A 27357-nucleotide genomic window follows, 5' to 3' on the forward strand; every position below is an offset into this window, starting at 1 on the left:
AATTGAAGAGCTCAGAAACTGTTGTTGATGGGGATAAAGGAAACACAGTTAGCTAGTAACAGCGTTTAAGGCCAGTAGGAGGTGGTTCGATAATTTTAACAAAAGTGTTTGTTTATAGATCAAACAGTACATTAGACATGCACTGTGTATAAGAAAGGTTAAAAACAGGGAATCATTTGGGGTCTGGAACCGATTAATTCAATTTACATTATTTCTAATGAGAAAAAATAATTCCGTTTTCGAACAAATTGGTTCTCAAACAGCCTTCCCCGGAACAAATTAAGTTCCAGAACCCAGGTTCCCTGTATTTTGAAAGTAGAAAAGGAGAAAATGGCATAATAAAAAGAATACATATTTATAAAGATCTTATTTTACATGATAGAAGTGAAGGTTTTATTTAAGTAGATTTTTTAAGCCAAATTATTTTGAACTCAATAAAGGGGTTTACTGTTGAATTTTATGAAGAATCCTCTTTTAAGAAGAGAGTTGTTTTTTTGTTGATTTTACAGAGAAAGAGAGAGAGAGAGAGAAACATGGGTTTGTTGTCCCACCTATTCATGCATTCATTGGTTGATTTTTGTATGTGCCCTGACTGGGGATCAAACCCGCAACCTTGGTGTGTCAGGATGCCACTCTAACCAACTGAGCTACCCAGCCAGGGGGAAAGGTATTTTTTGATGACTATGAAAACAGTTTAATTTATATACATATATTAACACAAGGCCCTCTCAAAAGAGTCATTTACACAGTGGGACAGGATCGCTGGTTGGTGGGTAAACTGGAGGGAAAGCTTCTAATCAGTCATTCTTTAGAAAAAAGGCCATTCTTGAGTTAAATATTTAAACTACATTAAAATAGGCTATGAAAGAGGGTCTTTTCCAGGCTTCCTGAACTTCAGCTGCTTATCTCTCACGTGCAGTTTCCCTTTTTATTTCTTAGGGGAAAATGTCTATGAAGGGTGATCAACGAAAAGGCTTTAGAATTTTTTTTTGTTAATCCTCACCCAAGGATATTTTTATTCCACTGACTTTTAGAGAGTGGAAGGGAGGGAGAGACATCGATGTGAAAGAGACACATCAATTGGTTGCCTCCTGCACACGCCCCAACCAGGGCCAGGGAACAAACCTGCAACTGAGGTATATGCCCTTGGCCAGGAATTGAACCTGAGACCCTTCGATGTGAGGGCCAATGCTCCAACCACTGAGCGTACCGACCAGGGCTTCGTTTCCTTGCTGCCTTTTTATTTTTTATAAGAGGCACTGCGTTTTGTCTGTGAATTACATCAAATCATAGTAAAATTTCCCTCTCGTGTGTATTCTCTTCCCCTGCCCCACCCATACTCTTTCTCTTGCGCACACATACACACACAATCAGAAAATGATAGAAGGCAAGATTTCTTCCTGATGATTCTGTTCTTTCATGTTCTCAGGCCTCCTTTAAGTGGCAAGTGGCTTGTAGTGGTCACTGCTGAGCCAGGATGAGAATAACGGGAGACACTGAGGGCAGAGAGCAAGCACTGGCGTCATTTGTACAGTTCACAGTCCAGATGACTGCTGTCCTCTCCCTTACCTCTGCCCACAGCCCCGGCCCTGCGGGCACAGCCACTCGGTCCCTGTGCATCTCTTCTGTGCTGGCTTTGTCTTTCCTTGAGTTGTTGAGGTAGGAGGTGAGGGCAGAGGGAAGGGAACCAGTGCAGTTCTGGGAGCTGTGGGAGATAAGAAGGGGTGCACAGCCCACAGAAAAGCTGGTCCGTGAGAAAGGAAGCTAGTGTCTAGAGCTCCCCATCATCCTCGTCTGTTCGTCCCCCAGAGTTTAGTGAAAGGACTGGGGCAGTGAGAGGAGGCGGGAGAAGGGCAAACCTCGTGTTATGGATGGCCTCCGGTGACGTTTCCCAGACTGGAAATCATGTGTACATGGACATCGCCAGGCCAGATGGGGGAGAGAAGAGTGGGAAGGAGCTGATTTTGGTAGGATGGAGAAAACATGCCAACAGATGGGCTCCAAGAAAGTTCTGTCTTTCCTCAGTTTTACAGGGAAGATGCGAGCCTGGGTTGTGGGGCTTCAGAGCGTGGGTCTGGGCTCTGGGCTGCTGCGGGGATTGTGGGTGTTACGGTGGGTCCCATTTTAGCAATCAGACAGGACACAGAGGGTTAAATGTTTGCCTCTTCCCTCACACGGATACTGTAAGGAGTCAGGGGGAAGTGATGGCTTCCAAGGAAGCATAAATTAAGACTTTCATTCTATTTGGAGGATTCCCTTGATAAGAAAAGCAGCTTAAGTTCGCTTTTGTGATTTGATGTCACTGGAACGCATGCCTGGCCTGTGAGCACGCTGGGCTGATGAGGGGACTCAGTGACCCTGAAATTATGTGCGCGGGAAGTGTGAAGAGTCTCATTCTAAAAGCCATCAGTCAAGGCCAGGGATGAGAAAAAGCTGTTCACAGCTCTGGGGCAGCAAGGAAGACTGGTTTCAAAATAAAAATTTCTGCCCCTGCTGCCTCAGCAGAGCCCCCCTGCCTCCTGGCATCTTATCCATTTTAAAAACTAAACACGTTGTGGCAGCAGGGTGCGAGCAGCCGAAGGTCTGAAATACTTGGATAGCAAGAAAGTGAAGAGGCAAGTGCACTTCGTGGAGCGAGCAGGCGGGTTCCACCCAGCCGGGGGGCATTTACGGCATGGATTGAGCTGATTTGCTAGAACACATTGCATAAAGGAAACGCAGGTCCAAGCTCTCATCTTCTTTTAATAGATTGAGTTAGAACTTCCCTGCTTCTCCCTTTGATTTCCGTGGTAGTCCTGTTCTACACCCGGGTCATCCTTTCTTTGCCATTTGGGACACTAGTGATTAGTATCCAGTGGTGTCTACTAGCATCACATTTATAGAGCGGCTCTGGAGTGGTCAGAGGCTGGAACTCTGGGACAGCAGGAATGTCCAATTTTACCATTGAATTTGGTTTTCCACTGGGGCATTTTCAGGCTCTGCCTGCCCGTGCGCACATGGCAGTGGCTTCATCTTCAGCACTCATATTCAGAGGCACGTGGTCTGTGTGTGAATCCCAAAAGCTGTTCTGGCAAATTTGATGAATCACTTTTCTTCCAGACATGCACTTTGCTTTTTCCTTCTTGTTTGACTTTTCCATTCTGAATACATAGAAACTTTTATATTTTCTGGGCATATATCCAGTAACCTGTTAATAACTATTATTATTTACAGTGAAGCTGAGAAGCAGCGTGATTAACTGAGATCACAACCAAGAAATAACCCGCCTCTCTTCTGTTGAGACATGGTTCTGCAGGCTAGTTCCTGAGCACATAGTGGATTTATCTGTGGACATTGTTAGTTGGTTTCTTTTAGAATGCACATCGGTAGAGGACTATGGAGCATGGGTTCTCTACTTAAAGAGTAGAGATTTATAATTTACAAATCCCAAATCTCTTCAAATAATTAAAAGGGAATCATCCGTCACTTTAACAAGTGGGGATGCTCTTGCCCGGGCTTTCCGTGGCAGCCTGCAGTGGCGGTGTGAGAACACTAGGTGGCACACGTTCAATGTTGCAACTCAAAACGCCTGCGCAGAACCCACAGTGAAAAAGAAAGGCTGGGTGTGTCTGTCCAATTTCCCAACATGAATGGTGTTGGGAAAATTGGACAGGTACATGCAAAAAGATTAAACTAGACCACCAACTCACACCATACACAAAAATAAACTCAAAATGGATAAAGGACTTAAACATAAGACAGGAAACCATAAAAATACTAGAGGAATCCACAGGCAGTGAAATCGCAAACATATGCCGAAGGAATTTCTTCACTGATACAGCTCCTAGGACAATGGGAACTAAAGAGAAAATAAACAAATGGAACTACATCAAAATAAAAAGCTTTTGCACAGCAAAGGAAACCATCAACAAAACAACAAGAAAGCCCACTGCATGGGAGAACATATTTGCCAATGTTATCACCGATAAGGGTTTAATCTCCAACATTTATAGGGAACTCATACAACTTAACAAAAGGAAGATAAACAATCCAATCAAAAAATGGGCAACAGACCTAAATAGACACTTTTCGAAAGAGGACATTCAGAAAGCCAAGAGACATATGAAAACATGCTCAAAGTCACTAATTATATGAGAGATGCAAATCAAAACAACAATGAGGTACCACCTCACACCTGTCTGAATGGCTATCATCAACAAATCAACAAACAACAAGTGTTGGAGAGGATGTGGAGAAAAAGGAGCCCTTTTGCACTGCTGGTGGGAATGCAGACTGGTGCAGCCACTGTGGAGAACAGTATGGAGTTTCCTCAAAAAACTAAAAATGGAACTCCCATTTGACACAATGATCCCACTTCTAGGAATATATCCCAAGAAGCTAGAAACACCAATCAGAAAAGATATATGCACCCCTATGTTCATGGCAGCAAAATTCACCATAGCTAAGATTTGGAAACAGCCTAAGTGCCCATCAGCAGATGTATGGATTAGAAAACTGTGGTACAGCTACACAATGGAATACTACGCTGTGGTAAAAAAGAAGGAATTCTTGCCATTTGCAACAGCATGGCTGGAACTGGAGAGCATTATGCTAAGTGAAATAAGCCAGTCAGAGAAGGATAAATACCACATGATCTCACTCATTTGTGGAATATAGAGAACAACATAGACTGATGAACAGGGACAGATCCAGAGACAGAGAAACAGCGATCAGACTGTCAATCCCCAGAGGAAAAGTAGGAGAAGGTGGGGATAAGGGGGGGAGATCAACCAAAGGACTTGTATGCATGCATATAAGCCAAACCAATGGACACAGACAACAGGGGGATGAGAGCATGAGTGGGGGGGGGGGGGGGTGCGGAGTTGGGGGTTAATGGGGGGATGAGGACACATTTGTAATACCTTAACCAATAAATAAATTAAAGATTTAAAAAAATAAAAATAAAAAAAGAAAGGCTGGGGATAGGCACCATTCTCTACTCGGCGTGATCAGAAAGCTTGAGGGATGAAGCACACCCTTTCTTCTTTTTCTCTTGGGGCAGGTGGGGTATGAGAAAGATATTTCCCAAAACTAGTCATATCACGCAAACTGTGACACCAGGAAATTCCCTGCAGAGCCTAACCCACTAACACTGGGTGCTACTACAAATACCTGATTTAGAACACAAATGACATTTCATCTGGCCTAATCTCATGCTCTGATGTTTGCCCAGGAAGATATAGAACCGGGGTCAGGCCTGCTAATGCCTCACCTAGGCCACGTTTAAACCATAAAAACTGTCACAAAAATATTTAGGGAATAAATTAGATCACTTCCGTCATTTGAGATGATGGTATGTTAAATTTTGTATTAACCCTCTTTTCATCCTAAATAATTTAAACTGCTGCATTCATGGTGCACTGAGCTATGACATTACTTAGACCATCATGGCAGTGGTCACTGCTTTCCTCGGTATGAAATCATGGTGACCTCAGCACCTAATAGGCGGGAACGGGAAGAGCCCGCCCAGGTCTGACCTGGAGGTCCTTCTAGGCCAGTGATGGTGAACCTATGACACGCGAACTCATTTTTTTGGTTGATTTTTCTTTGTTAAATGGCATTTAAATATATAAAATAAATATCAAAAATATAAGTCTTCGTTTTACTATGGTTGCAAATATCAAAAATTTCTATATGTGACACGGCACCAGCGTTAAGTTAGGGTTTTTCAAAATGCTGACACGCCGAGCTCAAAAGGTTCACCATCACTGTTCTAGGACCTGTGAGGTCAGACTCATTACCAACACTGGCTGCACAGGTAGCTCCGTGTCCTCACTGCAGCGTGCTGGTAGGAAGTGTTTTACATTTGTCCACGATACTGGCTCCTTTCTTCTGGATCATAGGGGCTTATTGCAGAAAATGTGGGGCATACCTGAACCCGAAGAGAAAGTAAAGCATGCCTGTAACCCCTTGCCCAAGGAGAACCACTGTTTGCATTTGTGTGCAGGGTTTTGTCCATTTCTTCTAACCCAAAGGACTGGGCCCATTTTCTAGGCACCAGCAGTTCCAATAACTCCTTTGCCTGATAATAGCCGGATGTTACTGATGAAATGCTTCTGATGTTTTACTGTCTCCTGGTCTTTCCTCCAGCCCCAAGCAGCCTGCCACCCTGCCATCTTCAGAATTGTTGATGAAATGTTCAGGTAAATGTTGCACTATTTCTGCTAATAATTGGTTTAAAAATGCTTAATTTCCAAATATGAATAAAAGCATTCTGGGGTGATCTCTGGGTGTGTCATGGGGTAATTAGTTTCTGATCCCATCTTACCCTCTGAGCTTTTTGGTAAAACCCAAATGTCAGTGTAAATTTAAAAGACAATGCTTAAGAATTAAGATAATTTTCTTTATTTACTCTTTTAAAATTCTAATAATAATGGTAGAAAAGAATTGAACTAGATTTTAAATAAATACTCGTAGCACTTTTCTCAGCTCAAAATAAAGTGTAGCAGTGTGCTCCCTTCACCACACGAGGGCTGACCAATCTTTTTAAGGGATTTTTTAAGCTAAGGAAAAACAAGAAGAATAAGTAATAAATGCTTTCTTAACAGAGCTCTTCTGAAAGTTAAAATCAGCTATGTGAGTTATCTTATACACGTTGATTTTTATTGGGCAAACCAGAGCACTTCCTGGAAGTGCAGTGATTCACAGGTGCCGAGAGAGGATGCACTAGACCAGTGATGGTGAACCTATGACACACGTGTCAGAGGTGACATGCGAACTCATTTTTTGGTTGATTTTTCTTTGTTAAATGGCATTTAAATATATAAAATAAATATCAAAAATATATATCTTTGTTTTACTATGGTTGCAAATATCAAAAAATTTCTATATGTGACACGGCACCAGAGTTAAGTTAGGGTTTTCCAAAATGCTGACACGCCGAGCTCAAAAGGTTCGCCATCACTGCACTAGACACAGGTTAGGGGATGCTGCAGCTGTGGGGGACGGCCTCTCTAGGAGCTGGTCTCAGGAAGAGTCTCCAGCTTCCGCGGGGCAGCTGGCCCAGGTGCCAGCCCTCCTCCCCACCCACACGCTCAGCCGCAGAACAGCAGACCCTGAGAAAGGAATGTTCACACAGCAAATGACCCAGCAAATAATCGAGACAAGCATAGAAATAAGTCAGGATGCTGTTTTTATTTTTATTTTCTTTTAGTCTTCATTGTTTTTTTTGTTTGTTTTGTTTTTTCGCTTAAAGTATTACAAAGGGTATTACATAAGTGTCCTTTTTTCACCCCCGCCCTTGACAAGCCCCTGCCCTCCCTTACCCCCCAGTGTCTTATGTCCATTAGTTATGGTTATATGAGTGCATACAAGTCCTTCGGTTGATCTCTTACTCCCCTCCCTCCTGTCCCTCAACCCTCCCTGGCTTTCCCACTGCAGTTTGACAATCAGTTTGAGGCAGCTCTGCCACTGTATTTATTATTGTTCAAAAGTTTGTAATGGTCTTAATTATCCTAGTCTTCATTGTTGAAAATATTACATTGGTTCTCCATTTCCCCCATTAACCTCTTCCAGCCCGCTCCGTCCTCCCTCCGCCCGGGATGCTGTTCTTAGTTTAAAGCTAGCAGAGTTTGAGCTGCTTTTCTGTTTACACATAAGAAAAGTTGGTTGTATGGAAAGAAACCAGCTCCACGCAGTCTTCCGCCACTTGGGTGGATGGATTTGTTGGAGCCATTTCCCCCGTGGGCAGCTCTTTCTCCACTTGAAAAAGCAAAAGGCCAGTTGCTGCTGCGTGTCTGGGCATACAGTGTGCACACGCGTGCAAAGCGCACCCAGGCCTGTGTGGGAAGGATGTGCAGGCTTAATGATTTAAACACGCAGGAGGCGAGTGCTGCACGTTCCAGCCTTTAGAAAAGGGGGGGAGATTCTCCTGCTTCCACACAGGCACTGCCGCCGGGGAGGGAGATGCTGCTGCAGCGAATGGCCCAGAGTGTCTCCACTCTCCCCTCCACAGTTTAGGCTCGCGTGTTAGCAGATCACCATTCAATGCCTGTGCCCCACCATTGCCCACTCAGGTACGCGCTCCTGGAAACCGACGGAGCCCCAGAGGTGCTGGCCACCCTTCAAGTGTTTACGTGCTGCTTTGTAGAAGCTCTGGAAAAAGAAGACAACCAGGTTCGTTATCCTGCACAGATTATTCATTTACCCAAAGAAAGGAAGGCTGCTCAGAGGATGTGGCTCATCACCAGAAAGGAGCATTTTATTTTCAGTGACTTTGATAAGACAGTTTGCTCACAAAGAAAGCTTCCAAGTATATGCCCAGCAAAGGTAAAACTATCCTATATAATAAAAGGGCAATATGCAAATCGACCAAACTGCCAAACAACTGGTCGCTATGATGCATTAAGACGCTCGATGCAGGAGCTGCCCCCTGGTGGTCAATGCACTCCCACAAGGGGCGCACCATTCACCCATGGGGAGCAGGCTTAAGCCATCAGTTGGACATCCCCCGAGGGCTCCCAGACTGCAAAAGGGCACAGGCAGGGCTGAGGGACCCCCCTCCCTCCCAAGTGCACAAATGTCATGCACCAGGCCTCTAGTTTTAATTGAAAGTAACAAGGTAGTTCCTGTCGGCCCTGCGCCCAGAAGCATTTACTCACTGTGTGGCAGAGCCCTGCCGCGCCACTCTGTGCGAGCTGTCTGCCCAGCGGACTCCACCCCTCCCAGGCCAGCAAGAGGCATTCTGGGGTCTGTACGGCATGTGCTAAGAAGGAATGCCACTTACTACAAAGCAATTCTGGACATTCTTAATGATTAGAGTTTCCATTCCATTGAGACCCAAATATGAATTGGATTCCAAGAGAGAAAGGAAGTAGTGAGGGTGATAAGGGAAGACTTGAATAATTGTAGGGGAGGAGCTAGAAATGGCCGGACGAAGGGGTGGGAGTCGGATACCATCGGCAAGCAAGGAGCCAGGCCCAGGGCCTGCAGGAAGACCTGCTCTGCAGGGCTCCATCCACAGAGACCAGGCAGCGCTGGCCAGGACCGCTGACCAGTAAGTGACCCTGGAAACAGGGCCCTCTCTGCCCGAAGGCTCTCGCCTTTGGGCATTTTACCAGCTGTGCTTCTGTGTGGCGCTCCGCCTGTTCAAGGACCTGGGCCTGCTTCCCGGAGGGAGGCCGTCCGGTCCCTGATGCTTCCAGCACTTGGACCTAGCGCTCAGGTTTATCATTGTTGTTTGAGGCAATGACAAGTATTTCTGGTGTATCTTTTCCCATCATCTCTTTCCCTAGGAAAGTTAGCTAGACTGCAGCAAACAGCCTTGTCATTGGTGCCCGGCTTGGATTTGGGAGGTCTGCAGAAAGGCACTGACTGGCTGACCCTCGTACTTAGTTTGAGGCATAACTGTGAATATCTTTTCTCCTCCCTGGTACATTCTGTCACTTCCCAGCCACTAGAAACCAGCCACTAGAAAACCTCTCCCTCGCCTGGTGGAGCACATCTCAGTGGGGCGAGACTGAGAGACGTGTTGCTCTGTCGTGTTAGCGCGAGTCTGGTTTTCTTATCTGCTTTGCTCCTCCTGAGTGCTGGCCTTGGGCACTATGGATTTGGACTCGATTTGCAGTTGCTTTTAATTAATTAATTTATTTTTCTTTATTTTTTATTGAGGTTTAATTGACATTCTACTAGTTGCAGGTGTAAAACATAATGATGAAATATTTATATATACTGTGAGATGATCTCCACAATAAGTCAAGGTAACTTGTCACCAAATATACTTACAAATTTTCTTTTCTTGTGAGGAGAACTTTTAAGATCTACAGTCTTAGCAATTTTCAAACATGCAATATAGTCTTGTAAACTGTATACTACATCTGCACATTACATCCCCATGACTTCCTTATTTTGTAGCTGGAAGTTTGTACCTTTTGACTTCCTTTACTGATTCCCCCCACCCACTATCCTCACTCTATCATACACCAGTCTGCTCTCTTTATCTGTGAGCTTGGTCATTTCACTGAGCATAATACCCTCGGGGCTCACCCATGTTGTCACAAATGGCAGAATTTCATTCTTAATGGCTGAGTAATACTCCATTCTATACACACACACACACACACACACACACACACACACACACCACATTTTCTTTATCCATTCATCCACTGATGGACACTTAGGTTGTTTCCATATCTTAGATATTGCAAATAATGCTGCCGTGAACATGGGGGCGGGGGGGGGGGGTGCATATGTCTTTTTAAATTAGTGTTTTCATTTTTGTCAGATAAATACCCAGGAGTGGGATTGCTGGATCATATGGTAATTGTATTTTTAACTCTTTGAGGAACCTCCATACTGTTTTCCATAGAAGCTGCACCAATTTACATTCCCACTAACAGTGTGTAAGGATTCCCTTTTCTCCACATCCTTGCCAGTATTTGTTATTTCTTGTCTTTTTTATGATAGAAATTCTAACAGGTATGAGGGGATATCTCATTGTGGTTTGATTTGCATTTCCCTAATAACTAATGATGCTGAACTTCCTTTCCTGTACCTGTTGGCATCAGCATGTTTTCTTTGGAAAAACGTCTATTCAGTTACTCTGCCCATTTTTTAATCAGATTGTTTGAGGTTCTTTGCTATTGAGTTATATCAGTTCTTCATATATTTTGGATGTTAATCCCTTATCAGACATATGTTTTTCAGATATTTCCTCCCATTTCAGTAGGCTGCCTGTTCATTTTGTTGATGGTGTAGAAGCATTTTGCTATGTAGAAGTGTTGTAGTTTGATGTAGTCCCACTTGTTTATTTTTGCTTTTGTTCCCCGTGCTTATGGAGCCAGATCTATTTTGAGTTAATATTTGCATATAGTGTAGAATAGTGGTCCAGCTTCATTCTTTTGCATATGGCTGCTTAGTTTTCCCACCACCATTTATTGAAGAGACTGTCCTTTTCACATTTTATATTCGTGGCTCCTTTGTTGTCAATTAATTGACCATATATGCGTGTGTTTATTTCTGGGATCTTGATTCTGTTACATTGATCTGTGTGTCTGTTTTTATGCCAGTTCCATACTTGAGCTCACTATAGCTTTGTAATCAAGTTTGAAGTCAGGGAGCATGATAACTCTTGCTTTGTTGTTTTTTCTCAAGACTGCTTTGGCTATTTAGGGTCATGTGAGGTTCCATACCAATTTTAAGATTGTTCGTTTTATTTCTGTCACTTTTAATTGAGAACAGTACCCTGACCAGGTTACATGTATCTGGTGGTGCGGGGCACACTGAGTCCTACTGCAGGACAGGGCAGGGATCCAAAAAGACAGCAATTCATCACCCTCACCTTTGACTCAGAATCAGAGGACAATGACCTCTTACCTTTGCAAATGGCTACATATACGTGTATTATATCATTTTTCTTCCCATGGCTATTCCTGAGTGCCTGCCTTTCTATTGATAGCCTTTATCATCGTGGATGCCCTGCCTTCTTGTGTGTCCATTTTTAGATTAATCATGATCCTTGATGCATAGTATCCTTTGTCCTGGGTGTTCCATGCATCACCCTCTTCTTTCTGTGTTCCTTTGTTCAGTCACGTATTCAGTCTTAATAAAATGAGTATCTATGAACCTGACACCCAAACAAGACCTGGATTAATCGGAATCAGCCGTGTCCGTGTGCTCCTCCTCTAGCCCAGCGTCGCCAACCTTTCGGACCTCACGGACCACCAGTGGTCCACGGGCCACCGGTTGGCGACCACTACTCCAAAGGTTTCCTTAAACCAGAGGTGGCCAACCTTTCAGACCTCACGGACCACCAGTGGTCCACGATTGGCTCTAGCCAATCGCCCTGCCTGTCTCCCCCCAGGGAACCACTATCTGGAATTTATGTTTACCATTCCTTTGCTTTTTCCAAAAATAGTCTGGTCACATAGATATGATTCCCTAAACCATGTTTTCTTTACTTGTGCTTGTTGTTGAACTTTATAAAACAACCAGCAAACAAGAGTAGCTACTATTTGCAGTCTTTGGAGCTTTGTATTTTTCACTGAGCTGTTACCAAGGTGGCTTTCTGAAGGATGCGCTGGCAGGTGCTGCTGTGTGCTCACGGGATGCCCAGTGTAGCCATTTCCTGGGCGTGGGCTTGCGGGTGGTTTCCAGATCTCGTTTTCTCTTACCAACAGTGTTGCTCTGAACATTCTCGGGTATATGCTTAGGAGCGGAAGTGCTGGCTGTTAGGAATACAAAGGCCTGCTTCTGTAGATACTCCAAATCACTTTCACTCCTCTCCCCGCAGCAGTTTATAAGACTCATTAACCCCATTCTTCCCATTGTCGGCATGTTTATTTCACTGCTTCTCCTTTCTGCACTTGAATAAAGCTCGGTGCACAAGGCAAATCAGTTCAGGTTCTGGATCTAGTGGTGGCAGGATCTAATGATGTACTGGGCTATCTCCCACACGTGAAAGCATAAACTCCGGGGGAAATATTTGTTTCGTTGTTGTTGTTGTTACTCCTCACCTGAGCAGATTTTTCCATTGGTTTTTAGAGAGAGTGGAAGGGAGGGGGAGAGAGAGAAACATTGATGTGAGAGAGACTCATCAGTTGGTTGCCTCCTGCCTGACTCAGTGGCAATGCCAAGTATCGGGAGGGGGCGGGGCAGCAGAGTTCTCATAAACTGCTGTGGGTGGGGGGGTGCATGGTGCAGCCATGGGGGAAACTGTATGGCAGTTTCCTATAAACTTAAATAGCACCTATTCTGTGACCCAGCAACTCCACTCCTGTAGTATTTACCCAACAAAAATGAAAGCCCTTGTCCACAGAAAGACATAAATATGAGTGTAAATCACAACTTTATTCATAATAGTTCCAAATTGGGAACAACCCACATGCCCAGCAATAGGAGAATGAATAAACAGATTATGGCATATTCATACAATGACTGCTTCTAAGCAATAAAAAACATAATGAACTACTTACACACAATAACATGGATGAACCTCAAAAAGACATGTTGAGCCAAAGAAGCCAGACACAAAAGAATATGTATTCTTATGATTCTGTTTATATGAAATTCAAAAATAAGCAAAACTAATCTCTCATTGAAATCAGTGCTGGTTGCGAGGGCAGGTCGAAGGTTGCCTGTCACAGCCACAGGGCACCGTTGGGGGACAGGAAGGTCGGGTCCCACTGGGAGTGGCGGTCACAGTGGTTCACACATTGACCACAGCTTGCCACTTCGTACCCTTAACGCCCGTGCACTTCACTGTCTAGATTTCACCTCCACTTTTTACAAAAGTCTCGTGGAGCTTCTGTGCCTCCGTGGCAATGGCGGTGAAACACCGTCTCGACTGCCTTGGAGACTGACTCACATAGAAGAGTCCTGTGTATAATCAGGCCCATGTGAGGTAAAGAACTCACATAAACACATCAGGAGCAGAACTTTATTTTCCTTAAGCCCCAGATGGCTTCTTTAAAAGATTTATTTTTCTAGAATATATTTACAAGGTTGCTGGGAGCATCTTTTTTTTAAAAAATAAAAGAAAAACATTTTGACCACATTAGTACTAGTGGGTCCTTTTGGGGCAGAGGATGCGAGCCTTTGTATTTTCTTAACACTCCTTCCAGTCCTGATGTTCATGCGGTTTTGAATTTTTTATTCTATTGCAGCTGAAGTTTGCACTCAAGACCTACTTTCCTTACGCTCCTCCGTCTCTGGTCATGGCGCTACTCCAGCACCCGGAAGGTATGGTGTGGTTTCCGGAGCACCCCCCTCTCCTCCCTCCCTAGGAAACAAGGGAGAGGGACCCTCATCTCAGCGCCCAGTCCGCGCTCAGGGTCTCTCAGTCTGTGGACTTTGACATGACAAGTTGCTTGACTTCCCTGTTAGGATCATTTACCAAAAGAAAGAAAACAGCATAAGAAAAAAGGGCCTCTTGTTAAGTTTTGATAGTCTGCCCCGGATACCACAGTCCTCTGGTGCCAGCCAGGCCCACCTAGATGCCAGGAACAAGCTAAGACTTGGCTGAGCTAGAATACAACAGTGCATTTATTTGTATTTCGTTCGTTCTACTCTATCCCCCTTGATGGAAAAGGAAAGATAAAAGGACGAATGAAGCCAAGGAAATTTGGGGGAAATTTCTCCTAACCAAGCCAGGGAGGCCTGGGAGGAATTCGGGGAGCGTCAGACCACAGCCTTCTCTGACTCCCTCTCCCAGAGGCCTCACCAGCTGGGGAAGTGACGGTTCCATCCTTAAGTCAACTGGTGTTGGTCCTTAAGGCACCTGTGAGCTCATGTTTAGCAAACATTTCTGTAGAGTAAAGCCTGAAATCTGAGGGAGAGGCAGCGCAGGCGCAGCGTGCTGGAGAAGGCATCTCATCTGCCGGTGGGAGGGAGAGACAGGGAAGAACAAAAGAATCCGTAACACTTCCTTTTCCTGCCATTGTGGCCCTTTTCCCTGAGACTCGGGTAAGTACATTCATTTAAGGACAGTAGATGTTTCAGAGTTTCACAGCATTTTATAAAGTCGGGCTTCCTCTTCCTTTTTTCTAAAAGAGGTAGATTCTCATCCAAGGTGACCCATCTGACACTGTCTCCTCAGAGGCTGGAGCTGGAGGTGGGGATGGGCCTGCCGGAGCTCTGGGAACAGTTCTGTGAAATGTAACCTGTGGAAACACGATGGGAAGACTAATAACAAGACAGAAAAGTCAGTGATTCACCTTCCAGGGCTACACCGCACAGCTATAGTCAGATACCACAGCCTCAGGCCGCCTGCGTGAGAAGCCCATGAGCTCCAGGAACAGTACTGGAGTTGTTCATTTTACGTAGGGAATCTGTAAGCAAAAGATCCCGGTGGCACATGGGCCTGGACCCAGCCTACTCCCTTTTCCTTGGTGTGACTGTCCTGGATTTATATCCAAAATAAGTAAATTCAGGCAGAAGTACAAGAGCCTCCTATGCTAGTTTCTAGAACAGTTTTCTGCATATTTTAGGGGGAAAAAACAACAACAGCGCTATGTTCACAAATTGAAGTGTTTTTAATAATAGAATCTTCTATTTGTCAGAAATTGATTTTATGCCCACAGTGAAGTGCTGTGGGGCATAAAAGATGGATCACTGATGAGCCCTGACTCCCAGGAGCTGTAAGTTGAGGGGACATAAAGTACCTAAACAGCTAAACAGGAAGACAGTGAAAACGCTGTCAAAGGCTGCACGTCCGGAGCAGGGAGTTCAGAGGAGGAAGGGAGAGAATACATGAGCCTTTAATCCGAAACATTTGTGGAGCAGCAGTGGTTACTGTTACTTACGTTATCTTTCTCATGTATTTACTTATAGAGTCTTTCACTACATGCAAATATGGTAACCTTTTTCTGATGTTTCAAACTGCAGATACATACCGACTCAGATGTGTTTAAAATCACAGGATAATTGTGAAACCAGAAAAACTAACTCAAGAAAAGGCATTTGTTTGTATATATTTTCCTGGCCTTTTCTTTACTATACCCTGTAATCATATTCTGAATTCATCACAATCATAGCAAGAGTTGGGCAGCCCAGGCCCAATTCCTTTCTGACGGTGTTTTAGTCTCCACATATTTTGAAATCACACATTGTTAGCGATCGAGGAGGGGACAGGGCGGCAGAAAAGAGAAAGCCTGGACCTCCACAGCAGGGCTGGCCGGGCCTCGGGCTGCGCGGGGGCTTTGCAGACTCTGCGGCCGGCCGGGTTCAGCCCCTGCGGTGCAGCTTGTGTGACTGACGGATCTTTCTCCGCTGGGAACAGCAGAGAGCCGTCGGGTGGGATCCACCGGCCAGGAGAAAAGATGGCCTTCCCCCGAACTCTTCCCGCCTAGCTGCAGGGACTCTGCCCGGTAGGCTTGACTTGTCTTCAGTTCCCCTCTGTTCTCCTTCCACCCACAGACATCCCACAGGGACTGCGGCACCAGCCACTGAGGCGTATTGCTGAAATGCTCAGAGAATCGGTGGAAGACCAGACTCACGGGTAAGCACACACTGACAACCCCCGGTCGGCCTCACCTGTGGTCTCCCCGGGTCCTTCCCTTCCCTTCAGCAGGGCCGATGGAACGGCGTTGTCGGTCTACAACCATCCAAACGTAAGCACACGCATGCATGTGTAAAGCCTCGTGCAGCATAAGGTTTCTACACGCTTGAGCAAGAAAGAATAGATCCTAGAGGGAAAGCGTTGCCCACGGCTGCGAGCTCCTGCCATGCAGAGGGGCCTCTCTGGTCCTCTGCTCTTCTTCTCCCCAAGGAAGGAGTTCTAAATGGCTCCTGCACGCAGGTGCAGTGTTTCCTTTTCCTCCTCTGTAATAAGTATCTCGTCTAAAATGCAAACATCCGCCCTCGCGTTATGATATTAAGTACCTTCTTGTATGTGTTATTGTCCTAGAAGCATTCGCTTTAGGCTCTAAGTTCTTTGTAACATAACACCCTTCAGCTTCCTCTTAAATTCCTGGCTTTTAGAGTGTATTTTATTCATTGTCTCCACTAGCCTTCAAGGCTGCCTTTATTTGCACCGTTTGCCAGTTTTCCCTCTCGGGATTCCCTGTAACCTGTCACTGAGCATCACAGGTGACCCGCAGTGCTCCTGCCCTGCTCCTGTCACTCCCGAGACTAGCACTCCCTCCTGCCCTCCACCCAGACTCCCCGACAGAAGAGACAAGGACTGGTGGCCAAGCAGGGATTCCAGTGTGGCCACAGCAATGCCCGCCACACCTGGCGGCCCTCCCCGCACCCGTTCTGTCGCCTCTGCTGAAGAGCAGAGCTCAGGGCCCACACCTCCCAGACGCCTGCCTCACCTGGATCAGACTGACCTAGACTTTGGGGTCCACCTGCAGGGAGGGTCCTTCCAGGCTGGCACTTTCTCAGCCCACATGGACTACCTTGCATAGGTGCTGGTGGGAGACAGGGAGAATGGCCCGGCCCGTGTCTGCAGTGCAGGCCTGCCTGATCCGAGCGTGCAGCCCACCTGGGAGCAGGGAGCATGAGAGCCCCCTGCTCAGCTCACTGCCCGGGAGGTCTGCTGGGAGGAACCCTGGGCATCTTCCTTGCTCTGGGCGCATACTGCAGCCACCACTAGCAGGACCAGGGAGCACCTGCCCACATACTGCAGCCACCACTAGCAGGACCAGGGAGCACCGGCCCACATAATGCAGCTACCACTAGCAGGACCAGGGAGCACCGGCCCACATACCGCAGCCACCACAACAGAACCAGGGAGCACCGGCCCACATACCGCAGCCACCACTAGCAGGACCAGGGAGCACCGGCCCACATGCCGCAGCCACCACTAGCAGGACCAGGGAGCACCGGCCCACATGCCGCAGCCACCACTAGCAGGACCAGGGAGCACCGGCCCACATAATGCAGCCACCACTAGCAGGACCAGGGAGCACCGGCCCACATACTGCAGCCACCACTAGCAGGACCAGGGAGCACCGGCCCACATAATGCAGCTACCACTAGCAGGACCAGGGAGCACCGGCCCACATAATGCAGCTACCACTAGCAGGACCAGGGAGCACCTGCCCACATACTGCAGCCACCACTAGCAGGACCAGGGAGCACCGGCCCACATAATGCAGCTACCACTAGCAGGACCAGGGAGCACCGGCCCACATACCGCAGCCACCACAACAGAACCAGGGAGCACCGGCCCACATACCGCAGCCACCACTAGCAGGACCAGGGAGCACCGGCCCACATGCCGCAGCCACCACTAGCAGGACCAGGGAGCACCGGCCCACATACCGCAGCCACCACTAGCAGGACCAGGGAGCAGCTGCTCTCCCCGTGGGAAGGAGTGAGACAGTGCTGCCTTCCTCTCGCTTCATTGTCCTGGGAGCTGCCTTCAGAGCATTTCCTCAGCAGCAGCCAGGAGAGCTCCCAATGCACGGCCCCGGCTGCCCCGCTCCGATTTCCAGGGGCGCTGTTAACCTGCTGACGGTGCCCCTGTGAACTGTGGGTCCTCACCTTGAGCTGACTCTACCCTTTAACAGCTGTCACAGCGCCCAGTTCTCAGTGAGCCCAAGGATGGCCTCACACTCACGGAGGCTGGAACCTCTCAGCTCTGAGACCTGTGCTGACAGAAAGGGAGGCCACACACAGCTCATTAAAAATGCATAATTGCAGGACATCGCCCAGAGCCCCGTGTTGGTCAGAAAAGCAGCAGCACATGTTTCTGCCTGTGCCCCTTCGGCCTGCTTCTCCCTTGGGGGCACCCGGGGCTGCTTGTGGCCGGGAGCCCGCTCCGCAGGCAGAAGGTTCTCATCTTGCATCATTCCTGCTGTCACGGGCCAGAACCTGCCTTCTCCGCGGGCTGCGCTCACTCACGGTTCCTGGATGGGAGGACGTCGGTGTCTGGGCTCTTCGGGCACTGGGCTTAGGGCATGCCTGTGAGGGCCCTGGGTGGGTGCAGGTGGCCCGGGAGCTGGTTTTCTGAGGCTGACTCGTACTCCTGTGTGCTTCAGCGGGTAAGAACAGTGTAAGCAGGCCGTTCGCAAACATTACGTTGCTTAAGAACCAAAAGGGAAAGAAACCAAGTTGCCTGGCTGCCATGTGTCTGGTTCTGTTCCAGGTCCTGCGGAGGCCCCTTTGAGAGCTGGTTTTTGTTCGTTCACTTTGGAGGATGGGCTGATACGGTGGCTGAGCAGTTACTGATGTCAGGAGCTGAACCCCCCGAGGCCTTGCTGTGGCTCTTGGCATTCACCTACAGCCCACGTGACGGGAGTCAGCCGAGAGCACAGACCATGGTGGGTGGCGGTATGCAGTGTGGGTGGCATCCAGGGTGGGTCTTTCCTGAGCTGGAAGGATCCTACGGAAAGGGGCCCAGCAAGGGGCTTGGCTTCCAGTAACCCCAGGTACCCAAGTGTGAGTGCTCCCAGTTCCCTGTGGCAGCGCCTGGATGTCCCCTGGGGGAGGTGCTTTCCTGGGTCCAGCCGCCACCCTCTGCTCTGGCGGCACCGAGGGGAGGAGTGCAGGCTGTGCCAGGCCTCCTCTCTGTGCTGGCTCAGCCGCCTGGCCCAGGGGATGCCAGGCAGAGTCTGGCCACTCGTCTGAGAAGCTCTGTCCTCTGACCAGCGGCCTGGCTATGCTGCTTCCGTCTGCACTTCCTGCTTTCCTGGGCCCGTCAGCAGTCCTCACATGGCTGCTTTGTTCAGAATCCTTACTAAGTAATCACATGCTATTAACCACTTTGCTTCTGAAAAGGGCCTCGGTCATTTCCTAAATGACAGGGCAGCTAAACACAGGCCTGGCGAAGATCTGTGGCAACAGTGTGGTTTTTTATGTGGAGTATAATAATTGCAGGAAGCAGTGCTTTGATGAAAGGCATTGGCACCTGCCTCGCAAACACTTATTTGTTGGTTTTTAAAACTTCAACTGCCAGCGCTTCTTGCTGATTTTAATAATTAAAGGGAGCAGGTTTCATTAGGCGGAGCGCACTGCCGTCGCTTGATGTCCTCTGTCGTTCGAGCATCGCAGACGGGGCAGGGACGTCTGATCTTTGACTTGGTCAGAGGCTTGCATGCAGTGGGAAGAAAAGAGTTTGGGATTTAAAAGCTGAAATTCGGTGATAATATATTTTGGATAAAAAATAGGACACTATTTAGAAATTAACACAAACCACATATGTAATTGAGGATTGCTATCTGATTAGAAAGAAAGCCTATTTCTTCCCTCTTAAAATATCACATTAAACTAATTAAGGAAATTTTTAATTTGTTTTCATCATCTTATTTTTAATAATAATTAAAATATATGAAGCCCTATTGGTTTCTGGAGCCCTTTTATATATACACTTTATTTTATTCTCTGTAAGCTAAGCTGGTAGGTTCTGTGTCAAATTCCATGTTGATCATAAGAAGAGTTTCACTTTATTTTTTTATTTTTTACTGTTGACAGTATTACATATGTCCCCCTTTTTCTCCCCGTTTTTCACTCAGCCCCCAAACCTCCCCAGGTCTTCACCACCCTATTGTCTGTGTCCGTGGGTTATGCATATATGCAAGTATGTTCTTTAGTTAATCTCTTCCCACCCACCCTCCCCACCTTCCCTCTGAGATTTGCAGTCTGTTCTATGCTTCTATGTCTCTCGATCTGTTTTGTTCATTAGTTTATTTTGTTTATTAGATTCCACATATGAGTGAGATCATGTGATACTTATCTTTCTCTGACTGGCTTATTTCGCTTAGCATGGAGAAATAAACTGTCCTATAAGATTTACTTTCTAGAAAGTTTTGCATTGGCACATCTTTCTACTTGTTAGCTTGGTCCTTTCCGTACTGAAACCTACACGTAGTTTTCTCTGCGGTGCTCCATCGGTGTCCTTCCTGGCTGTGCTGTCAGGGCCCTGTCCCCCGGGAGTGAAGCCCTTCCTCCTGGGTGCCCCACCAGAGGCGTGGTGTGTGTGACGTGGCAGGAGCGCGCGGCCCCACTTCCCTCCTTTAACTAGTAGCCGTGCCTCCTGCTCCCCTGGGTTCCATGAGTTTAATCCTTCCCATGGTCAGGCGGTCGGGGACTTGGGAAACAGACTGTGAACCGCCTTTGAAAGCACAGTGGCTGAGAGCGATGGAGCCTTAGAAGGCACAAGTCGCAGGTGCTGCCCGAGCACAGCGTGCCCTGTGGCCGAGCCTTGCCGCTGCCGGCCGTCCTGGAGGCTCAAGGTCGAGAAGCAGGAATAACTGTCTGCCCGGAATGCACTTCCGCCACCAGGGTCCTGGTCACAATAAAAACAGGAGAGGTCTGTGTTGGTCTACCCTTAGGATTGGGGGGGGGGGGGGGGGGGGATTCATGCTCCGACCCTGTCATTCCGTTCCTAGGAGTTACCCTAAGGAATCAGGGATCATACAAATATAATCATTAAGAATAATCTCACAGCATCGTTTTTAATTGCAAAAACTGGAAGTGGCCTAAACTTTAAACGATAAGGATACTGGCTAAATATTATGGTATATTCTAACTATAGGGTAGCATTCTACCATGAAAAATCATGTTCCCCAAGAATATGTGCTGTAGGTCTGGTGAGCTGCTTCAAGTGCATTGTGAAGAGAAACTGTAAGATACAAACTATTGTGACAGTGAGTGCTGTGTTCGGATGCGTAGAAAAAGCATGAATGCATAGAGAAAGGATGAAGAGGCTATAACCGTAGTTTTAACAATGAGTCTTTTTAGCTGGTGGTGTTATAGGTAGGTCATTTTAATTCTCTCTTTTTACTTCTTTGTTAGATTTTCTACAGTGAGCATATATAAATTTCATAATGCAAAATAACAAGCAATACTTAGAAAGGAAAGTTTATCTCTTTCTCCCAAAACAATTTGAAAGCTTCGTTTGGGGATGTCAGAAAGGCATTGGGGAAGCCAGTATAGGATGGGGGTGCCAGCAAGGAGGCAGGCACGAAGGCTGAGCTCCTGCGTCCTGGCAGTGCTGCAGACCTCCCAGGGCGGCCAGGCGCAGCCACCAGAAGGGAGGCGGCCAGAGTGCCTCTCCCGCAGGCACTGCCACTCGGGGAAGAGCTGGTGCGGTTTCTCACGGTCTCGGATTGTCACGGTCGCTCACGGCACTTCGTGTACTGGAGTTTATGACAGCCTTTATTGAAGGAGCCTTAACATCCAGAGAGGGGGCTCACACTAAACCCATAAAATTGGTCATGGGAATTCTCAGAATAGGCCTAAGTATTCTTTCGTTTGAAACTTAGCTGTTGATGAGTTCTAGGTGGCATTTTGGGTCCATGGCTATCCGTTTTTCCTTCTTTTCCAAGTCACAACTTGATGTACCATTCTCATAGTATGCAGAAGTCTCAGCATGAAATCAATACTTTAATGCAAAAACAACTCCAGACCTATAACAATCACCTTTAGTATGTGGATGCCACAGACTTGTGACCTCTGCTTGGGCTTTAAACATGTATGAACAGATGGTCCAGCGTCTAACAAAACTGTGTGTGTGCGTGTGTGTGTCCTCCCCCACCCTGCGCCCAGAGATGGCAAGGGGAACAGCTCCTCACCAGACAGGCCCGGCGGAGTCTGGGCGCATGGGCTCCAGCTGATTTGTGGCCGTGATAGTGAGCGACTCCTCAAGGAGCCTTTTGTTCTTTCCCCACAATATAAAACCTGACCGTATTCTGCTAAGGACTTTTCTCTGTTTCTTTTCATACAAGAAAAGGTCAGGTCCTGGCCTGGTGCCCAGCTGCTTAGTGAGCAAGACGAAAGAAAGTCAAGAAAATTCCATTACGCCCATTGGGTTTGTTTGGAGCGATGTGGAAACCCAGACATGGGCGGCCTCCCTCCGCCCTCCCTCGGGCCTGGTCCTCTTCTCTCTGAGGGATGCCTCCAAGTATCAAATAGATCCTAGATCTGTGAGTGTCCCAGCGCTTCCTAACCTCTCTCCCCTTTGAAATGACACTCCCCAGGCAGAGGTGAAAGCAGTGCTCGGCCACCTCAGGAAGCTGCTCAGGAGCCCGACCCTGTCGGCCAGGGATCTGCAGGCAGCAGCTGGAGAGCGCCCCGGCGGGGCCACCAGGCCGCTGGCCTGTGGGCGGCTGATCCGGCACCTCCTCCTGAACTTCCTGCTCTGGGCGCCTGCAGGCCACACAATTGCCCGGGAAGTCATCAGCCACGTAAGTGTCCCCTTTTTTAGCATGCTGATTTTCATTCGTATTTCGCCCAAGGGCCTGGCCTTTGAAGGGTGTGTGTACCAGGATGCTATCCACACGTGTATGGCCAGACAGGAGGTGGACAGCGGGGACGAACCCCATAGCCTGCCCTGGCAACACCATGTCACAGAAGAGACAATGGAGGCTCAGAGGAAGGAGGTGACTTCTCCCAGGCGCAGGGGAAAAGCCAGGTCTCCTGTCTCCCAGCTGCTCTCCTTTCAGCGGTGCAGCCCCTCCTCCCCAGGATTCCCGAGGAACAGGCCGCGGGAGGATGCGCGGTGCCGTGCAGAGAAGCCATGGCTAATACACAGGGCCGTCCCCAAGCCCCGCGAGGCTCCCGAGGGTGGAGGGTGAGGAGCAGTCCCTGGCGTGGGCTTGCGCAGTGCTGTTTTAGAAAATGACAATAAAAGCATGGACAACAAGAGAAAAGAAACAGGCAAATTGAATTTCATCAAAATTAAAAGCTTTTGTGCATCAAAGACAACTCACAAATAAAGGAAAATATTTGGACATTACATATCCGATAAGGGTTTGGTGTCTAAACTACATAGGGAATTCTTACAACTCAACACAGAAAAACAGCCCATTTCAAAAATAGGCAATGGATTTGAATAGACATTTCTCCAAAGGAAATGTACAAACGGCCACTAAGCACATAAAAAAGTGCGCAATATCATTTGCTGTGAGGGAAATGCAAACCAAAAGCACACCACTCACACCCTCTAGGACGGCTGTGATCAGCGAAACAGCCCAATGGAAACAACCCCAACATCCATCAGCCGGTGATGGACACCGACACGTGGTCTGTACACACAATGGGCTACTCAGCCTTAAAAACGGCACTTTGACATGTGCTGAGACATGGATATATCTTCAGGGCATCACGCTAAGTGAAATAAAAGGACAAATATTATATGATTCCACTTACACACGGTACCTAGAATAGGCAGATTCATAGAGACAGAACGTAGGGGTTTTCGGGGGCTGGGGGGAAGGACAGGGAGTCAGTGTTTCGGGGGCACAGTGCCTGTGTGGGATAAGGAAAAGCTCTGGGAGTGGCTGGTGTGACAGTTGTACAGCACTGTGAATGGACTCATGCCACTGGATAACACACTTAAAAATGGTTAAAATAGCAAATTTTATGTTTATTTTACTATGATAAAATGCTATTCAAAAAAAGTTTGGTTTTGCTTGTTACTGCCATAAATATACATAATGAAATGTATAGCTTGGTGAGTTTTCACAAACTGAAACACACCGCAGCCAACAGTCAAGAAGGGCTGTTCCAGCGCCAGAGGTCCCGTGCCCTCTGGGAAGGCTGCGTCTGAGCGTGAGCACGAGCGTGAGCGTGAGGGAGGTCACAGTGACACTCGGGCCGCCCAGAACCCGAGAGGCTCTCCTCAGTCCTGTGAAACAGCCGTGGGAGTGGTGGGCCATCTCCCAGGAGCCCAGACAGAAGCCATCCCAGAGCCGGGCGTGGCCAAGAGCGGAAGAGGAAGAAGCTCCTCTGAGACCCAGTCTCTGCTTCAGTTCCTGCCGTGGCCCTGTTCCCGGACCCAGCCCCCCTCCCGAAGCACCGCCCTCCAGTCGCACCCACAGAGGAGCCGCTGGAACAGAACAGAACGAGGAGCCCGTCCTGTCCGAGTCCAGCCACTGCACCTGCCAGGCCACCGCCCTCGCATGTCCCAACCCCAAGGCTAAGGGCATGGAAACCGGGCACATCTTCGTTCTGTTTATAAGTCAGCTCAGCTGAAAACAGTTCCCTGAAGGATCCCATGTAGGGTTTCTCCGCTCACGGGCTCTCAGCAGGCGGGGCCAGCCATGCTCGGGGTGCCCATGGCAGCCAGAGCTTCCTGGGTGTGGCCTGCAGATGCTCCGAAACTTCTCGCTGGCACAGCAGCCTCCCCACCTCAAAGGCTGCCACAGTGGCCCATGGCCACACGCAGGAAGGAGCAGTGCCCGGACGCCAGCCTCGGGCTGCCCCGCCCCTTCCACCGCCTCGCCTGGTCCTCTGTGAGCACCCTGGAAAGAGTCCTGAGCCAGGCCTGCTTGGCTGGGAGCAGTGGTGGCCAGACAGTGGCAGTATTGGCTTTGGTGGGCCCGCCTTTCTCTGCCAGCGGCTCTGACTTCATCACCCTGGGGACCCAGGCCCTGGCCCAGCTCTGAGGGGACTCAGACCCGAGCAGGGCCAGCTCCCTGGAGAGCTGTGCACGCCCCAGGCGGGGACCGCAGGGGCTACAGATCCAAGCCCTTCTCTTCACAGCCTCTGGCGCCTTCTCTGAGGGGCTTCCTGGCTGAGCAGCTGCCTTCCAGTCGGGGTGCCTGTGTCTCCTCCTCCGCCGTCTCCCACCCTGGCCTCTCCTTTAGCTGCTCCCAACCTGCTGCTGCTCGGCTCCTCACGGGCCCAGCGTCCGTTTCTGCAGACCTGAGTCAGAGTTTCCAGTCTCACCGTCAGACGCGTTGCCTTCCCGCCTGAGCTGCTGCTCTCTGCCCCTCCTCCCTGGTCCCCAGCTTCATGTCTCCTGCTCTGCGCCTCCGACGGGGACCAGGCCAGAGCAGCCGGTCTGGCATCCAGAGGCCTCCTGCCCAAGGCTCACCTTCTCTGCCTCGTGTCCCGCTCGGAGCTCACCCCAGGCCGGCTCCCAGGGCCTGCCTTGCCTGAGGACGGTCAGTGTGGAGAGGGCCAGGAAGCTGTCCCTGCTGCCATGGCTATTAACCATTTTGTTGAGGATTCTATATAAGCTGACACCCACAAACAAATATATAGATTACTGTGATATCGAGCAGACAGCTGCTTTATGTGGCTTGTGTCTAAAAAGCCACAGTAAACTCTTTGTGCAGCTAAATTGTAAGATTCTTGCCCTGCCCTTTTTTGCTGAAGTGACATTCTTGGGAAAACACTTTTGGGCACCAACAACTCAATCTCTTGAGCTGTATTTAGCAGAACTAACAATTCCTGTGATTCCTGCTTCTCTCACGAATCAGGTGTTAAAACCTTAGGTGCCTTTGAAAAACAAATGGGTCTAGTCGCTGGCCAGGAAGGCCGTTTATGAAGCTGTTCCTGTGAAAACAGGTGGCGTTTTCCTTGCAGCATTTTCTGATTCTCATACTAGTGTGAGTGAGCCTTTGCAGCAAATCGAGCCCCAGTTCCTGGTGTGCCTTTGCTCCCCATAGCAAGTCACCCCAAAGCTGCACCCCCACCACCTCCGCCCAGCATCCCAGGAAACATAGTGCCCGCGGCCTCGGCAGGAGAGGGTGCGCCTGCGGAAATGCTGCTCGCCCAGGCCAGCCCCCCGGCAGGCGAGCCCTGCCTGCCCTCGGAAACGGCTGACAGGGACGCGCTGCCTCTGGCAGGACGGTGCGGCTGGCTCACTGGACAGAGGAGATGTGTCTGGAAGGCTTTAACTTGGCTCCTCTTGTCCTCATTCAGATGGCACAGACTGAGGAGACAGCCCGGGAGACCATCGGCTTTCTTGACCAGACCTTGGACAGATGGGATCGTCTTCGCATGGAGGCCCCGGCATCGAGACGACTGGCCCGGGAGCTCCTCACGGAGCTGCGCACACGTCCAGCGCAGGCCCGTTGACCGAGCACCGCCCTGTGGGCCCAGGTGCGCGGGGCCAGGGATGCAGCGATGGGTTTCTATGGCAAGGGTGCCCTCTGTGAGGAGTAACAATCAGCCGGAACTACCCTGGCAAGACCTGCTAGGAGAATTCTACACAAGGAGGAGACAGGCTCCTTCGCCCAGACTCAGTCAGGTCTAGTCACTGATGACTGGGTTTATGCCTTTAGCATTCCCTTGACCAGCTCAGCTGGGTGTCAGAGAATCACTGAGAAAAGGCTCGGATGGGAGAACCAATTTTTATTTCCTTTTTTCCCTTATCAAACAAAATGCACAGCTATTATCTAAATGTTTCAGTCTTTGGACCAAGAAATGGGTCATGAACCACTGTTCAGTTTAGAAAGTAATTTAGCCCCTGTCCCAGGTCTGTGTTAGAAGTCAGGTCATTGGTATTGGTGTTCCTTTGAATCTACAGGGATTTGAGATAAAGCTACTTTTCCTAGTTCTCTAGCAAGGAGAGGTTCCCTTGGGCACCCCGTGAGCAAGCCTCGGGGAAGGAGAGAGTAGTGACAGGGCCCACTGGTCCATGCCGCCTGCCGTGGAGAGCGACCCTGCCCGGCCACCGCGTGGAGCCAGTCTGTTGCTAAACACTCGCTGCTGCCTCAGAGCCCCGTTGCCTAGAGATGCTGCCGGAGGGCGAGGACAAGTTCCAGAGACACCAGTGAACTGGAAATGGAAATTTCTAATAAAGGACTGATAACCCCAAGGTTAATATTTATTTCACATCAGTTAAAGATTGTTTCTTTTCAGGTTTATTCTTAACTTGTATCGACTGTATGCTCTTTTCTGTATCTTCTGTGTGTCAAGTGAGTAGAGACTTTTATGTCCACTGTGACTTGCAGATTGTCATCTCTGAAGCTCCCTCAGGCTTGGCTCCTGTTTGAGGTGCTGTTAACATCAGTGGCTAAGTACAGTGGGGCCTTGACTTATGAGTTTAATTCGTTCCGTGACGGAGCTTGTAACTCAAATTACTCGTATGTCAAATCAAAAAGTGAACGAGACACATGATGCTGGGCTGATGTTGTGTTCACTGTGACGTTCGCTGCGCCAACTAGCGGTGGGGTATCTGGAGCTGGCTCGTAACCCGAA

At 48.6% G+C, this 27357-nt stretch overlaps 1 protein-coding gene across 3 annotated transcripts in view; it reads left to right on the forward strand.

Moving 5' to 3' along the window:
- Nucleotides 1-26966, forward strand: part of FANCC (FA complementation group C) — a 277702-nt gene extending 250736 nt beyond the window's left edge. For 2 of the 3 annotated variants that reach the window (XM_070400943.1, XM_070400942.1), the window contains 7 exons: nt 6130-6182; nt 8055-8154; nt 13644-13719; nt 15895-15976; nt 18572-18746; nt 22404-22610; nt 26077-26966. In XM_070400943.1, coding sequence (XP_070257044.1) covers nt 6130-6182; nt 8055-8154; nt 13644-13719; nt 15895-15976; nt 18572-18746; nt 22404-22610; nt 26077-26232 — 849 coding nt within the window. In that variant the 3' untranslated portion in view covers nt 26233-26966. The remainder of the gene's footprint in view (nt 1-6129; nt 6183-8054; nt 8155-13643; nt 13720-15894; nt 15977-18571; nt 18747-22403; nt 22611-26076) is intronic. The other variant, XM_070400944.1, reaches the window with a different exon arrangement.
- Nucleotides 26967-27357: the final 391 nt, after the last annotated feature.

Source organism: Myotis yumanensis, unplaced genomic scaffold (genome assembly GCF_028538775.1).
Source record: "Myotis yumanensis isolate MYYU_CA2020_CCGP unplaced genomic scaffold, mMyoYum1.0.hap1 SCAF_21, whole genome shotgun sequence".
NCBI classification, from domain to species: Eukaryota; Metazoa; Chordata; class Mammalia; order Chiroptera; family Vespertilionidae; genus Myotis; species Myotis yumanensis.